This window comes from Scomber japonicus, chromosome 6 (assembly GCF_027409825.1).
Source record: "Scomber japonicus isolate fScoJap1 chromosome 6, fScoJap1.pri, whole genome shotgun sequence".
Classification (NCBI taxonomy): domain Eukaryota; kingdom Metazoa; phylum Chordata; class Actinopteri; order Scombriformes; family Scombridae; genus Scomber; species Scomber japonicus.
In genome coordinates this window covers 37248724-37265158 of record NC_070583.1, presented here as the reverse complement: position 1 = coordinate 37265158, position 16435 = coordinate 37248724, and the positions used below count along the sequence as shown (strand labels likewise).

At 44.1% G+C, this 16435-nt stretch overlaps 1 protein-coding gene across 1 annotated transcript; it reads right to left on the bottom strand.

Moving 5' to 3' along the window:
- Window positions 1-4639: 4639 nt before the first annotated feature.
- LOC128360967 (presenilins-associated rhomboid-like protein, mitochondrial) lies at window positions 4640-15200 on the bottom strand. The gene is given in 11 exon segments (XM_053321533.1): window positions 4640-4896; window positions 5645-5676; window positions 5678-5743; window positions 6854-6955; window positions 7071-7141; window positions 7789-7938; window positions 10252-10347; window positions 11002-11050; window positions 11978-12118; window positions 13223-13433; window positions 15116-15200. Coding segments are annotated over 11 exon segments (1122 nt in total). The 5' UTR covers window positions 15193-15200; the 3' UTR covers window positions 4640-4769.
- Between the last annotated feature and the right edge of the window lie 1235 nt (window positions 15201-16435).

Genomic DNA, 16435 nt, shown 5'->3' with positions numbered 1-16435 from the left:
GGTGGAAGGAAGAAGGAAAAGAAGACAGGAAAGAAAGATGGAAGGAAGGAAGGAAGGAAGGAAGGAAGGAAGGAAAGATAGAAGGAAGGAAGGAAGGAAGGAAGGATGGAAGGATGGGTGGAAGGAAGAAGGAAAAGAAGACAGGAAAGAAAGAAATGGAAGGAAGGAAGAAGAAGACAGGAAAGAAAGATGGAAGGAAGGAAGGAAGGAAGGAAGGAAAGATGGAAGGATGGAAGGATGGGTGGAAGGAAGAAGGAAAAGAAGACAGGAAAGAAAGATGGAATGTTATGTATAAGAATCTTGGTACTTTTTGGGATATCAGTCATATAAAACACTGAATCGTCTGCGAATAAATAATCTGAACTATGATTAAATGTTCCTCTCGGTCTCTCCTGCTCTGTTTGCTTCAGGTTTCGGTCGAGTTCAACCATGAACAATCAAACTAAACTTCTTTCATCATCACTCCTCCCATCGACCCCGCTGACCTCCACCGTGTTTCACATTAAAACCACTTCCTGTCGCTCGTAGTTTAAAAAAAATGGAAATATACAACAGTTTTGAATCTCGTAGAGAAACTTTACAGCTTCGGGTTTAACCCTTTACTGGGCAAATAATTATATTTGGTAACTTCTGTAAATATCCCAAAATATCCTTCCTTCTTTCCTTCCTTCCTTCCTTCCTTCCTTTCCTTCCTCCCTGTCTTCTTTCTTCCCTTCCTCTTTTCCTTTCTCCCTCCCTAGTTCCTTATTTCCTCCGTCCTTCCTTCTTTCCTTCCTCCCTGCCTTCTTTCTTCCCTTCCTCTTTTCCTTTCTCCCTCCCTAGTTCCTTATTTCCTCCGTCCTTCCTTCCTTTCCTTCCTTCCACCTGTCCTTCCTCCCTCCCTCTTTCTCTCCTCCCTTCCTTCTTTCCTTCCTCCGTCCTTCCTTCCTTCCTTCCTTTCCTTCCTCCCTGCCTTCTTTCTTCCCTTCCTTCTTTCCTTCCTCCATCTCCCTTTCTTCGTCCTTCCTTCCTTCTTTCTTCCCTTCCTCCCTCCCTCCTTCTCTCTTTCTTTCCTCCCCCCACCTTCCTTCCTTCCTTCCTTCCTTCCATTCCTTTCTCCCTGCCTTCTTTCTTCCCTTCCTCTTTTCCTTTCTCCCTCCCTCGTTCCTTATTTCCTCCGTCCTTCCTTCCTTTCCTTCCTTCCATCTGTTCTTCCTCCCTCCCTCCTTCTCTCCTCCCCTCCTTCCTTCCTTTCCTTCCTTCCATCTGTTCTTCCTCCCTCCCTCCTTCTCTCTTCCCTTCCTTCTTTCCTTCCTCCATCCCCCTTTCTTCTTCCTTCCTTCCTTCTTTCTTCCCTTCCTCCCTTCCTCCCTCCCTCCTTCTCTGTTTCTTTCCTCCCCCCACCTTCCTTCCTTCCTCCCTCTTTCTTTCCTCCTCCACCTTCCTTCCTTTCAATGAGTGTCCTATAAAGGGTTAACAGAAAGGCAACGATGAATCTATAGATATGACCCCCAAAAGTCCTCAGACAGTAAAACCAACATCTCATCGAGCTCATAACTAAATTAAAACACAGAATCAGATTTCTTACCTACCTTAATCAGATTTTTGGGTCTGAAGTGAAGTTTTAGTCGGTTTCAGTCTCCTCCCGTCGTCCTCCTGAGCTGCTCCTGTGATGTGAAGCCGATCTGATCCTCTGAGGTCGCTTTGTGTCCGAGGTCGATGAACTCTGGGCCGAACCGCCGCTGAACACACATCAATGTTGACTCTGAGTTTCACCTCAGACTCTGTTTGTGAGCGGCAGATTCCCCAGAGACACTGAAACCACTAAAACCACTAAAACCACTAAAACCTCCTGTGATACTTTTAATTATCTCAGAGATTCAAAGCAAAGATTAAATATATCTTCAGTTGTTTCTATTTTACTTTATTTACTGGAGTTTGGCTACTTCTTATTGGCTAACAACACAATCTCAGGTTCCTTCCACATTATTTGAGTTATTAGACATAAATGAGCAGCAGTGAAGCTTCAGGAGGCTTTCCAGTTGAAATGTCCGGCCTCCCAGTTCAAAAGGAAAGCACCAGAAGACACAGGACATAAAGCTGCGTAGAGTCAGTGATAAATAAGGGTTAAAACATCATTTAAACTAGATTTAAAAGCAGCATCAGGTTTGTTAAAATGTACATTTAGTATTTTTGTTGGTTTTATATCATTTAAATGACATTTGCACCATTTTCTTTTTACCAAAAGTAAGACTGAATGCTCCTGAAAATGTCAAATGGTGTAACCACAAACATGATTCTCCAGATGAAATGTAATATTTAGAACAATAGTATTCCATTAGCTTTATTTAATATTAAAGTTATAATGTAAGATCATGCCAAACTAGTTGATATGGTGCTAGGTAGGAAGGAAGGAAGGAAGGAAGGAAGGAAGGGAGATCATGCCAAACTAGTTGATATGGTGCTAGGTAGGAAGGAAGGAAGGAAGGAAGGAAGGAAGGAAGGAAGGAAGGAAGGTGTTTTATTGACTATTTACTGTTTTCAAGCAACGTTCAATTATTTGGTACAAAGTTTTTATGGTTACACCACTGAGACATTTTTACCATAATCCTCTAATATATTCTCCTTCCTCCCTCCCTTCCTTCCTTCCTACCTCCCTCCCTTCCTTCCTTCCTTCCTACCTCCCTCCCTTCCTTCCTTCCTTCTGTCCTTTCTTTCTTTCTTTCTGTCTTCCTTCCTTCCTTCCAAAGTTTTTATGGTTACACCACTTAGACATTTTTACCATAATCTTCTAATATATTCTCTCTAAATGGATTAAAAGCAGAAATTTGATGCTGGGTCCACAAAAAAAGAATGTGTGAAGTTATTCATACGTTTATTTTCACATTTTAACCCTTTAAATTTAAACTAAACCTCATGGAGACAGTAAAACCTCACTAGGGGGCGCCAACATGAAACCAAACAGTTAAAAATATAAATATTCAGATTACACTCTGGAGGCTGAAGCTGAGTGTTTGTGATCGTTTGTGGACTTCAGACTCGGACTCTGTTTACCAAACTGATGAAACAGCAGCTGATTGACAGCCGCTCTCAGCCAATCACAGCCTGAGCTACGACAAACACAAACAGCTGACCAATCACAGTTTTACATTTTATTTGGAAGAAAATCAACAAGTTTAAATAATCTGAAATACTTTGATTTTCTATTTTTCTGACTAACAGCTGATCCTGGTGCCAAGTGCACATATGGACCCCCTTATGCTTGAACATGGTGTTCGTTATGGACAACCTGTGACCAATAACAGAACACCGCTCGGGTTCAGATTGGGGGGACCGTTCCTCCCAATCACACCCCTCCAGGTCTCACAGCAGAACGAGGGAATCCCCAGGGGGAGTGTTTTCCAGCCCCAGTCCAGGAAGGGTGGATACTCTGAACTGCTGTTTGGACCATAGGCACAAACAACAGTCAGGATCCGTCCCCCCACCCAAAGGCGGAGGGAGGCCACCCTCTCGTCTACCGGGGTAAACCCCAACATACAGGCACCAAGCCCGGGGGCAATAAGTATTGCCACCCCTGCCCGGCGCCTGACACCAGTGGCAACTCCAGAGTGGACGAGAGTCCAACCCCTCTGGATGAGACTGGTTCCAGACTGGTTCCAGACTGGTTCCAGAGCCCTTGCTGTGCGTCGAGGTGAGGCCGACTATATCTAGCCAGAACTTCTCAACCTCACGCACCAGCTCAGGCTCCTTCCCCCCAGAGAGGTGACGTTCCACGTCCCTAGAGCTAGCTTCTGCAGCCGAGGATCGGACCGCCAAGGTTTAATTTAAATGTCATAACTCATATTAACCTGTTACTCTCACTGAGGATAAAAACAGTTTGTGGCTTAAAATACAATTTTATTCTTTTCTTACACTATGAATGAGACATTTTCTTCATATCGCTCCTGATAAAAACTGTCCTTTTTATTTATATTCATATAAAAACTGAAACTAAACATTTCAGATCCAGTGATAATTTTATTTTAAATATTTTACAAATAAAGATCACACAGCAGAACGGACCGAAACGACGCTTCCAGACAGAAATATGAATTATTACAAAAAAAACATAAACTGGCTTCCTGCAGAGCGATTTACTTTAATATATCTATAAATCTCATAAATGAACAGTTAAGTTGTTATTAAACATTTTACAGGAGAGAACCTGCGACTGAATAATGTGCAGCTCTCTGAGTGTTTGTGCTGCGTCTTTATTTCTACAAAAAAAAGAACAAACACAAAAATAAAATCTGCATCGTCACCCGTCTGCTTCCTGTCGACCCTCCGCTTCCCGTCTGCTTCCTGTCGACCCTCAGCTTCCCGTCTGCTTCCTGTCGACCCTCCGCTTCCCGTCTGCTTCCTGTCGACCCTCCGCTTCCTGTCGACCCTCGGCTTCCCGTCTGCTTCCTGTCGACCCTCCGCTTCCTGTCGACCCTCGGCTTCCCGTCTGCTTCCTGTCGACCCTCCGCTTCCTGTCGACCCTCCGCTTCCCGTCTGCTTCCTGTCGACCCTCCGCTTCCCGTCCGCTTCCCGTCTGCTTCCTGTCGACCCTCCGCTTCCCGTCTGTTTCCTGTCGACCCTCCGCTTCCCCTCCGCTTCCTGTCGACCCTCCACTTCCCGTCGTGAGGAAGCAGAAAGGAGCTCGATGCTGCTGCTGCGTCTTCTTCCTGCTGTTTTCTGCACATCTGTACATTTATACATATTTAAAGGTTTTAGGAGTCTCTTGGTTTCAGGTTTCAGGGTTCCAGGTGTTAGATGGATCCTCCCGGACCGTTCCCGCCGCCGCTCGGCCCGCCTCGAGTCCGAAGCTCGTGCCAGAACTTAACGAACGGCTCGCGGTTCTTCCAGATCAACTCGTGACCGAACATGATGTACCAGCTGCAGACACAGAGAGAGACATTTATATCATTTATACTTTTATATTCAGTTTGAGTTTGATTTATGACATCACAGCTACTTTTAATTAATAACTGAATCGTTTAAAGTCTTTATTCAATTTTTTATTTTTCATTCATTTTGTGGTTACACCATTTGACATTTTTAAAAATGTCAAAATGGTGTAACCACAAAAAAATGACAAATATTAAATATTTTATCCACCTAGAAAGAAAGATAAAGGAGAAAGAGGAGAAAGATAGGAAGGAAGGAAGAAAAGAAGGAAGGAAAGAAAGATGAAGGAGAAAAAGGAGAAGGATAAGGACGGAAGGAAGGAAGGAAGCAGGAAGGAGGGAAGGAAGGAAGGAAGAAAGAAAGAAAGAAAGAAAGGTGGGAGGGAGGGAGGGAGGGAGAGAGGGAGGGAGGAAGGAAGGACGGAAGGAGGGAGGGAGGGAGGGAGGGAGGGAGGGAGGGAAGGAAGGAAGCAAGCAAGGAAGTAAGGAGGGAAGGAAGGAAAGAAAGTAAGAAAGAAAGAAAGAAGTAAAGCAGTCAGGTTCCTGATCTCCATGATTCTCCAGATGAAATGTAATATTTAGAACAATAGTATTCCATCAGCTTTATTTATTCAATTTTATTTGCATTTTTACCAACTTCATTTTATGCTATTCTATTAATATCACTGTAAACCAGTCTTTAAATGATAATTATAATAATATGAGTCATACTTCTGTCGTAACTAAATCTAACTTACATCCCGAACGCCGCTCCTCCTAAATGAGCAGCGGTGATCAAAAAACTTCCATCCCAGCACCACACCGGCCGTATCCATGGCAACGATGGCCTTCAGAGCCTGAAGAGAGAGAGAGAGAGAGAGAGAGAGAGAGAGGGAGAGAGAGAGAGAGAGAGAGAGAGAGAGAGAGAGAGAGAGAGAGAGAGAGAGAGAGAGAGAGAGAGAGGGAGAGAGAGAGAGAGGGAGAGAGACAGAGACAGAGAGAGACAGAGAGAGAGAGAGAGAGAGAGAGAGAGAGAGAGAGAGAGAGAGAGAGAGAGAGAGAGGGAGAGAGAGAGAGACAGAGAGAGACAGAGAGAGAGAGAGAGGGAGAGAGAGAGAGAGAGAGAGAGAGAGAGAGAGAGAGAGAGAGACAGAGAGAGAGAGAGAGAGACAGAGAGAGAGAGAGAGACAGAGAGAGAGAGAGAGAGAGAGATGGATCAGTCACACACTGCATCACTGCACAGATTCAGAGGTGATTTCTTTAGAGAGGTTTGTCTCTCTTTATTATACAAACATGCTGGAGCTTTGTTCTCTATTATAATGTTCAGATGTGAGCTCATACTGTGAGTCTCTACTTCAACATGTGCTGCAGTATATAACAGTATTTTATCATTGACATTGATTGAAATGGACGTAACATCCGTGACGTCACCCATTGGTTTGTGGACTGCTGCTCAGAAGCCAATAGTTTCTAATCTAGGCAGCGCCATCTTGAAAATTTCAGGTGCATGCTGGGAAAAATAAAAACACGGATTCTACTTATATGGGCATGAGGCGGAGTCATGGGCGGAGTGGGGAGGTTGCTATGGTTGCGAGGGCTGGATCTGAAGGACATTGGTCAATCAACCTGTCAATCAGGACGTAGCCACGCCCTAATGCATACCCTGCTTTATCGTCACATATAAAATCAGGGAGGCCAAAATGTCCCAAATGAACATCATACTGCATTGAAGAAGGCTTTAAACTAGCGATTGAGACCATAAACACATTTTGAAAACGTTTACTGAGGTTAGAAATCAAGTGAGAAGTTGGTGAATTCTCCATTGACTTGTATAGAGACGGTCGCCCCCTGGTGGCCTTTTGATAGAATGCAGCTCTAAGTTACTTCCTGGTTGGCTTCATTTCAGAGGACAGGAACTCCCCACCTGTATTTTATGCAGTATATAACAGTATTTTTGAGAGTCTTACGTTAGCAGCAGTGAAGGTGAACATTGGGAGGAAGATGATGGCCAGTTTAGCTTCTGGCATTTTGGTACAAACAGCAGCGAGGACGGTCATGATGGCTCCAGACTGAAAAACAAAACAGGAAACCAGCTTCATCAGTTCTTGTTTGTGACCCCCAGGAATCACTTTGTGTCCTTTTAGGGGCCCCGAGCCAGAGGTTGAGAACCCGTTTGTTACTCACCGCTCCGAGAGACGGGCCGAACCTCCCAGTGACCATCTTACACACATAACTGGCAAACGTAGAAATAACTCCTGAAAACACAAGAAGAAGAAGGTGAAGGAGTGAATGAATGAATGAATGAATGTGTGAGTGAATGAGTGAATGAAAGAATGAGTGAATGGAGGAGTGAATGAAAGAATGAGTGAAAGAATGAGTGAATGGATGAATGAGCGAGTGAATGAGTGAATGAGTGAATGGATGAATGAGTGAGTGAATGAATGAAAGAATGAGTGAATGGGTAAAGGAGTGAATGAATGAGTGAATGAATGAAAGAATGAGTGAATGAGTAAAGGAGTGAATGAAGGAGTGAATGACTGAGTGAATGAAAGAATGAGTGAGTGAATGAATGAAAGAATGAGTGAATGAGTAAAGGAGTGAATGAATGAGTGAGTGAATGAGTGAATGAATGAAGCAGTGAGTGAATGAGTGAGTGAGTGAATGAATGAATGAGTGAGTGAACGAGTGTTTCTTACCTGCAGACAGATAGATGGCCATGAACAATGAATGAGTAAATGAATGAATGAATGAAGGAGTGAATGAAAGAACGAGTGAATGAATGAATTAATGAATGAGTGAATGGATGAATGAGTGAGTGAATTAATGAATGAATGAAGCAGTGAGTGAATGAGTAAAAGACTGAATGAATGAATGAATGAATGAGTGAACGAGTGTTTCTTACCTGCAGACATGTAGACGGCCATGAACTGTTCTCTCCCCAGCATGGAAACAGCGCTGGAGGAGAAGCTCCACAGAACGTACATGTTAGCGGCCATGTGGAAGAACGAGAAGTGACTGAAGGTGGAGAGAAGCATCGGAGAGCAGAGCGTCTCTGAGGAAGAACAACAAGAACAGTCTTTATAGAGAGCACAGTAGCATCTTCTTCTTTTAAAGTATTTCTATGAGTTGTGTATTTTATTCTTTGTATAATTTGTCCTGCTGCTCCTTGTTGTCAAAGCTGCTGTCATGAACGAATTTCCTCTCGGGGATAAATAAATAAATTCAATTCAATCTGCCTCTGGTCCAAACAGCAGCTCAGAGTATCCACCCTTCTTGGACTCCTTGGGGGGGGGGTGCTGGAGAGTGCTCCCCCTGGGGATTCCCTCGTTCTGCTGGGGGACTTCAACGCCTATGTTGGCAGTGACAGTGAGACCTGGAGGGTGTGATTGGGAGGAACGGTGGAGCTGTCAACTGATCAGCACCTGGTGGTGAGTTGGCTCCGATGGTGGGGGGGGATGCCGGTCAGACCTGGCAGACCCAAACGTATTGTGAGGGTCTGCTGGGAACGTCTGGCAGAGTCTCCTGTCAGAGAGAGTTTCAACTCCCACCTCCGGGAGAGCTTCGACCACGTACCGGAGGAGGCGGGGGGACAATCCCCGAACCCGCTGGTGGACACCGGCGGTGAGGGATGCCGTCAAGCTGAAGAAGGAGTCCTATAGGACCTTATTGGCCTGTAGGACTCCGGAGGCAGCAGACAGGTACCGGCAGGCCAAGCGGAACGCAGCTGTGGCGGTCGGTGAGACAAAAACCCGGACATGGGAGGAGTTCGGTGAGGCCATGGAAAAAGACTTCCGGACGGCTTCGAAGAGATTCTGGACCACCATCCGGCGTCTCAGGAGGGGGAAGCAGTGCGCCGTAAACACTGTGTACGGTGGGGACGGTGCGCTGCTGACCTCGACTCGGGACATTGTGGATCGGTGGAAGGAATACTTCGAAGACCTCCTCAATCCCACTGGCACGTCCTCCGATATGGAAGCAGGGCCTGGGGGCTCGGGTGTGGGCTCCCCTATCTCTGGGGCTGGAACTGTGGACCAGCTCTACACCCTCTGCAGGATCCTAGAGGGTGCATGGGAGTTTGCCCGACCAGTCCACATGTGTTTTGTGGACTTGGAGAAGGCATTCGACCGTGTCCCTCGGGGAGTCCTGTGGGGGGTTCTCCAGGAGTACGGGGTATCAGACCCCCTGATACGGGCCGTCCGTTCCCTGTATGACCGGTGTCAGAGCTTGGTCCGCATTGCCGGTAAGGTTGAGGGTTGGACTCCGCCAGGGCTGCCCTTTGTCACCGATCCTGTTCATAATCTTTATGGACAGGATTTCTAGGCGGGCCAGGGTGTGGAGGGGGTCCGGTTTGGTGACCTCAGGATTGGGCCACTGCTTGTTGCAGATGATGTGGTCCTGTTGGCTTCATCAGACCGTGACCTCCAACTCTCACTGGATCGGTTCGCAGCCGAGTGTGAAGCGGCCGGGATGGGAATCAGCACCTCCAAATCCGAGGCCATGGTCCTCAACCGGAAAAGGGTGGAGTGCACTCTCCGGGTCGGGGATGAGATTCTGCCTCAAGTGGAGGAGTTCAAGTACCTCGGGGTCTTGTTCTCAGTGAGGGAAGGATGGAGCGGGAGATCGACAGGCGGATCGGTGCGGCGTCTGCAGTAATGCGGACTCTGCACAGATCCGTCGTGGTGAAGAGAGAGCTGAGCTGAAAGGCGAAGCTTTCAATTTACCATTCGATCTTGGTTCCTACCCTCACCTCTGGTCATGAGCTTTGGGTAGTGACCGAAAGAACAAGATCGCGGGTACAAGCGACGGGTTAGGGTGGCTGGGCTCTCCCTTAGAGATAGGGTGAGAAGCTCAGTTATCCAGAGGGAGCTCGGAGTAGACCCGCTGCTCCTCCGTGTTGAGAGGAGCCAGATGAAGAGGCTCGGGCATCTAATCAGGATGCCTCCCGGACGCCTCCCTGGTGAGGTGTTCAGGGCACGTCCCACCGGTAGGAGACCCAGGACACGCTGGAGAGACTATGTCTCTCGGCTGGCCTGGGAACGCCTCGGGATCCCCCGGGAAGAGCTGGACAAAGTGGCTGGGGAGAGGGAAGTCTGGGCTTCTCTACTTAGGCTGCTGCCCCCGAGACCCGACCCCGGATAAAGCGGAAGAGGACGGTATGGTACGGTAACAACTTTACTGAACTTTAAGAGCTTTAAAACACCTGATTTATAGAAGAATATATTAATAAATACGATATGATCAGCTGATTAACTGATTTAACTATTTAAATGATCGATTAATCAAAACTTTAAATCAATTTTAAACCTGAAAGTGATAAAATAACATGTAATCCCAAACCAACAGAGAACCCGGAGTGCTGACTCACTGGCGGCGGGGTTAGCAGTGAAGTATTTAAACATGAAGCGCTGCATCGACGGGACTCTCCAACAGCAGAACACCACGATGTTCGCAGCAATGATCCCTGGGAAAAAACACAAGGAGAGGAATCAGGATTATTAGACATATTAACTGTTTGATGCTAACAGGAAATGATGTCATATCTACAGCAGGGGAGTCAAACATGTGGCCCGCGGGCCAGATCCGGCCCGCCGAGGGGTCCAATCCGGCCCACTTTCTTTATTCCTCCCTTCCTTCCTTTCTGTCTTCTTTTTATTCCTTCTTTCCTTCCTTACTGTCATATCTTCCTTCTCCTCCTTCTTTTCCTTCTATCTGTCCTTCCTCCCTTTCTTCCTTCCATCTTTCTTTCCTTCCTTCCTTCCTTCCTGTCTTCTTTTTCCTTCCTTTTCTTCCTTCCATCCTTCCGTCTTCCATTCCTGTCTTCTCTGCCTTCTCCTCCTTCTTTTCCTTCCTTCCTTCTATCTGTCCATCCTCCCTTTCTTCCTTCCATCTTTTTTTCCTTCCTTCCTTCCTGTCTTCTTTTTACTTCCTTCCGTCTTCTGTCCTGTCTTCTCTTCCTTCTCCTCCTTCTTTTCCTTCCTTCCTTCTATCTTTCCTTCCTTCCTTCTATCTGTCCTTCCTCCCTTTCTTCCTTCCATCTTTCTTTCCTTCCTTCCTTCCTGTCTTCTTTTTACTTCCTTCCTTCTTTCCGCATGAACACTGGAAGCTGTCGGCTCACCTGTGACCGTCCGCTGACCTTCACTCAGGCTGCTCCACCATTGGTTGATCTGAAACACAAACACTGATTAATAAATAAAACTAGTTTATAAAGCAGCATCAAGTTTGTTAAAATGTACATTTAGTATTTTTGTTGGTTTTATATCATTTAAATGACATTTGCAACATTTTTTAACCAAAAGTCAGACTGAATGCTCCTGAAAATGTCAAATGGTGTAACCACAAAAGAATGATTTATCCACCTACAGTGTATTTAACCTTCCTGTCGTCCTTCCGGGTCAAATTGACCCCATCCCATTTGACTGTTCCTTTCTTCCTTCCTTCCTTCCTCTTTCTTTAATTTTTCCTTCGTTCTTCCCCTCCTTCCCTCTTTCTTTGCTCCCTCCTCCTTCCATAATTCTTTCCTCACTTCCTTCCTTCCTTCCTTCTGTCCCTCCTTTCCTTCCTCCCTTCTTTCTTGCCTTCCTCCCACCGTCCTTCCTTCCTTCTGTCCCTCCTTCCACCTTTCTTTCTTTCTTTCTTTCCTCCTTCATCCCTTCCATCCTTCCTTCCTTCCTTCCTTCCTTCCTTCCTTCCTCCTGTCCTTTCCTGACCTGAAGACAACAGGAGGGTTAAGTGGAATGATAAATATTAAACATTTTATTCACCTAGAGTGTATTTAAGTGGACTTATACTAATAATGACTTCATTTAAAAAAACAGCAAAGGGAAAAAAAAAATGTTTTAATTATTTTTATGTTTAAATTTTAAAGTAATTTGTCGATATTAAACAGGAAGTGTCCTAAAAACACATTTTTTTTCTAAGTAAGTTTTGATATATGATGTAAAATGTATTAAAAACAGTGGATTATAATTATTTTCCTGTATATATTTAATCCCGTATAAAATGATAAAATCGTGGTTACACCAGTTGGACGCTGGGTTACACCAGTTGGACGCTGGGTTACACCACATTAAAGCATCCGGTTGTCTCGTCACCTCTTTGCGGACGTCTCCTCGTTTCTGAGGCCGGATCTTCTCCAGCCAATCGGCTCGCACCTCGTCGAAGTAGCTCTGCACGCGAGACTTCAGAGACTCGTACTGCCAGATGGCCGCCGAGCCGAAGGAGCAGCCTGTAAACTGACATGAAGTTAGCAGCCGGCTGTGACGTCACGGTGACATCATCGGTGACGTCATCAGTGACATCATCATTGTCTCTTAATCTCATTTTTAACCTTAGTTCAGCTTTTAATGAACTTCAATCTTTTATTTTACTTTTCTTTGTCTTTTTAATCTATTTGAACCCAGTTTAGGGAAGGAAGGAAGGAAGGATGAAGGAAGGAAGGAAGGAAGGATGAAGGAAGGAATAAAGGAAGGAATAGAGCAAGGAAAGAAGGAAGGAAGGAAGGAAGGGAGGAAACAAAGACAAGTAAGAAAGAAGGAAGGAAAAAAGGGAGAAAGAAAGGGAGGAAGGAAAGAAGGAAGGACTGAAGAAACACAGGAAGGACAGAAGGAAGGAAGGAAGGAAGGAAGGAAGGACAGAAGAAACACAGGAAGGATAGAAGGAAGGAAGGAAGGAAGGAAGGACAGAATGAATAAAGGAATAAAATAATGAATAAATGAAGGAAGGACAGAATAAAGGAAATGAAGGACAGAAGGGAGGAAGGACAGAGCAGCAGTTCTTACCCTCACAGTGAAGGATAAAGGAATGAAGGAAGGAAGGGATAAAGGAAGGAAGGACAGAAGGAAGGAAGGACAGAGCAGCAGTTCTTACCCCCACAGTGAAGGAATAAAGGAATGAATAAAGGAATGAATGAAGGAAGGAATAACGGAAGGAATAAAGGAAGGACAGAATAAAGGAAGGATGAAAGCAGTATTACCCCCACAGTGAAGGATAAAGGAATGAATAAAGGAAGGATGAAGGAATAAAGGAAGGAAGGAAGGAAGGAAGGAATAAAGGAAGGAAGGACAGAAGGAAGGAAGGACAGAGCAGCAGTTCTTACCCCCACAGTGAAGGAATAAAGGGATGAATAAAGGAATAAAGGAAGGAAGGAAGGATGAAAGCAGCAGTTCTTACCCCCACAGTGAAGGAATAAAGGAAGGAATGAAGGAATAAAGGAAGGAAGGAAGGAAGGAAGGAATGAAGGACAGAGCAGCAGTTCTTACCCCCACAGTGAAGGAATAAAGGAATAAAGGAATAAAGGAAGGACAGAAGGACAGAAGGAAGGATGAAAGCAGCATTACCCCCACAGTGAAGAGCATGGGTTTGATGAGGCGGCTGAGCGTTGGCCCCCTGCTGGGGGAAGGAGGAGGCAGCGGCTCCCAGAGAGGCTCCTGGTTCTTCCTCTGAGGCTCCAAGCGGGTCGAACCCAACTCCTCCTCCGCTCGCTTAGCTTCTGGCTTCCTGGCGGCTTTCCTGAAGCCACATCGCTGCTGCTGGAAGCCATGAGTCAACCTGCAGAGACATTATTATTGATTATTGATTAACAGGAAAATACCTTCATAATCAATCAGAAGTGACAGATGTTCTCTAGTTCCAGTTTCAGCTCCTCAAATGTGACGATTCTCCTTTTTTCTTCGTCACATGTGAGAATAAATTAAACATTTTTAAGTTTTGGGCTCTGAGGAATTATGAATGACACTTTTTCACTATTTAAAAAAATGATTTAACCTGTTGTTCTCGTTCTTACACAACATTTTGTGCCATCTGGCATAAAACTCAGATGGCAGACGATCCCCAGACAGAAGTGGAGCAGCTACAAAACCTTCAAGTTTTACGGCTGAAACCTGTTTTTTTAATGTTAGAAGACCATGTAAAGTGAATTCAGACATTTTTTTCTAAACACATTAAATAGGTCATAAATGTATTTCTAAAAAAGGTGTAAAAAGCATTTCAACCATTTAGATTTGAATTGTGGAGCTAGGCTTCACAAACTGTGTTTCAAGATTTCTGTGTTCAGGATTTAGTGATTAGCATAAACCCGCCCCTGCTGCCGTAGAGGTAGAAATACATTCAGCACACACTACTACTACTACAGTCTACAGTTAGCCAGTTAGCTGAGTTAGCACTACTACTACTACAGTCTACAGTTAGCCAGTTAGCTGAGTTAGCCGCCGAGCTAGCAGCCGAGTTAGCAGCAGAAAGCTCTCAGACGTAGCGTCCATGTTTCTGGTAGAGGTGGTGACTTTGATTGACAGGTGACACTCGGTAGGGGGCGGGGCTTCAGCGGACCTCGGAGGCCACGCCCACAGCGTTTGGGAGCAGAGAAAGAGGCTGATTTCTACACAACTTTGAAGCCTAATTTCATATATTTGGTGATTTTTTTAATCGTTCAAACTTGACAGGGTCGTTAACAACACACTTTTCTGTGGTATGTCAAACTCAGAACACATATTTATTCTTACTTTACACAGACTTTAATAACATTTGTAGCTTGATTATCATCTAGACGTTATTATAGTTTGTGCAAAGGGAAAGTGTCTAGGAGAAATTAAAAATGCATCCCAAACAAAAGCTTGTGTCTCAGGAGGATAAAGCTGTAGATCTGCCCACCTGAGCTTTTCTCTCTTTTTACTAATGATTTTATGATTAATGACGATGATTTTTAATTAGTTTTTATTCTTATTTCTTTATATTTTTCATTCCTAGTTTTAGTTAACTACAATAACAAAGCTCCAGACTACTGAACACACTGATAATAATACTTATTTATAACCCTAGCCTCACTTGTAATATCTAAATATATCATTCCCTTTTTAATAATAACTTTAATGGTTCCAGTTATTCAGGATGCTGATAGGTGGAGCCAAACATCCCGGAAATGTAGGTTTTTTATGTAAACATCAGTTTTTTAAAGCACTTAAAATACATTATTATATATATAAAGTATCATAATATAACATGACAGTAATATAAATATAATAAATATGATTTTGCATGCAGAGCTTTTAGTTATAATGTAGTATTTTTATATTTCTGTGGCTTTAACTAAGCAGGAGTTAGCTCTGTTAGCCTGATGCTAGCACTCCGTTTAAATATAACGGTCTTTGAAGCTAACGATGCTACTTCCACACAGCGGGGCTCGGTCTGTCTGTTAGCCGGGGAAGGTGGCCTCTCCTTCGGCTACACTCACTGACCTGCTTCCCCTCACGGAGCCCCGCAGCAGCTCATCTCCGGTCAGTCTGAGCAGGACGGAGCAGCTCCTCCACGCCATGTTGGAGCCCGGTGACCCCGGCGCGGCGTTCGGTACCGGGTCACCGGAGCTCCGGGAGGACGCGGAGGACTTTTAATCCTAGGATGGTGAAGTTATGACCCGCCCTACTCCGCCTCTGATTGGCTGATCGTGATGTTATTGTCACGACCTCAACCAATCATACTCCTCAAAGGTAAATCTAACTGATATCAGCCAATCAGAGGCAGAGTAGGGCGAAAAATGACTTCGCCGTCCTAGGATTAAAAAAGTCGCACCGGAAGTACTGAGACAGGCCGCACACATGACTTTCAAAGTAAAATAAAATCAGAGCAAATCAATCAAAGTCACAAAATGTCTCAATTTATTTTACTTTGTTTTGTTTAATCTGTAATAACTTTAAGTTTAATAGTAGAATATAGTACTAATGTATTATTAATAGGGCCCGACTGATGAATTAACATTGTGTGTATATAATATCTCAAACTTGAATTAAGAAGAAGAATAAAATGTGTAAAAAATATTGCCTATTTCACTTTAAAGAATTTTTAAAAATATCAACATATGTGCCGATACTGATATATCAGTGATGGGCCAATATCGGCTAATAATATTGGTCAGGATCCATTTATCATGCTATTTTAATTTGATTTTATATAATATATATTATTATATATTATATAGCTTATAATAATTTAAGGTAGACAGTAGAATGGAGTCTTATTATAATCCAGTAGAAGGCGCTAATGATATAGTTTAGATGCAAACTGCCTAAAATAAATACTGTAGTACAGTTTGAGGTACTAGTACTTTACTGTAGTACAGTTTGAGATACTAGTACTATACTGTAGTATAGTTAGAGGTACTAGTACTTTACTGTAGTAGTTTGAGGTACTTGTACTTTACTGTAGTACAGTTTGAGGTACTAGTACTTTACTGTAGTACAGTTTGAGATACTAGTACTATACTGTAGTATAGTTAGAGGTACTAGTACTTTACTGTAGTAGTTTGAGGTACTTGTACTTTACTGTAGTACAGTTTGAGGTACTAGTACTTTACTGTAGTACAGTTTGAGGTACTAGCACTTTACTGTAGTAGTTTGAGGTACCTGTACTTTACTGTAGTACAGTTTGAGGTACTAGTACTTTACTGTAGTACAGTTTGAGGTACTTGTACTTTACTGTAGTACAGTTTGAGGTACTAGTACTTTACTGTAGTAGTTTGAGGTACTAGTACTTTACTGTAGTGCAGTTTGAGGTACTTGTAC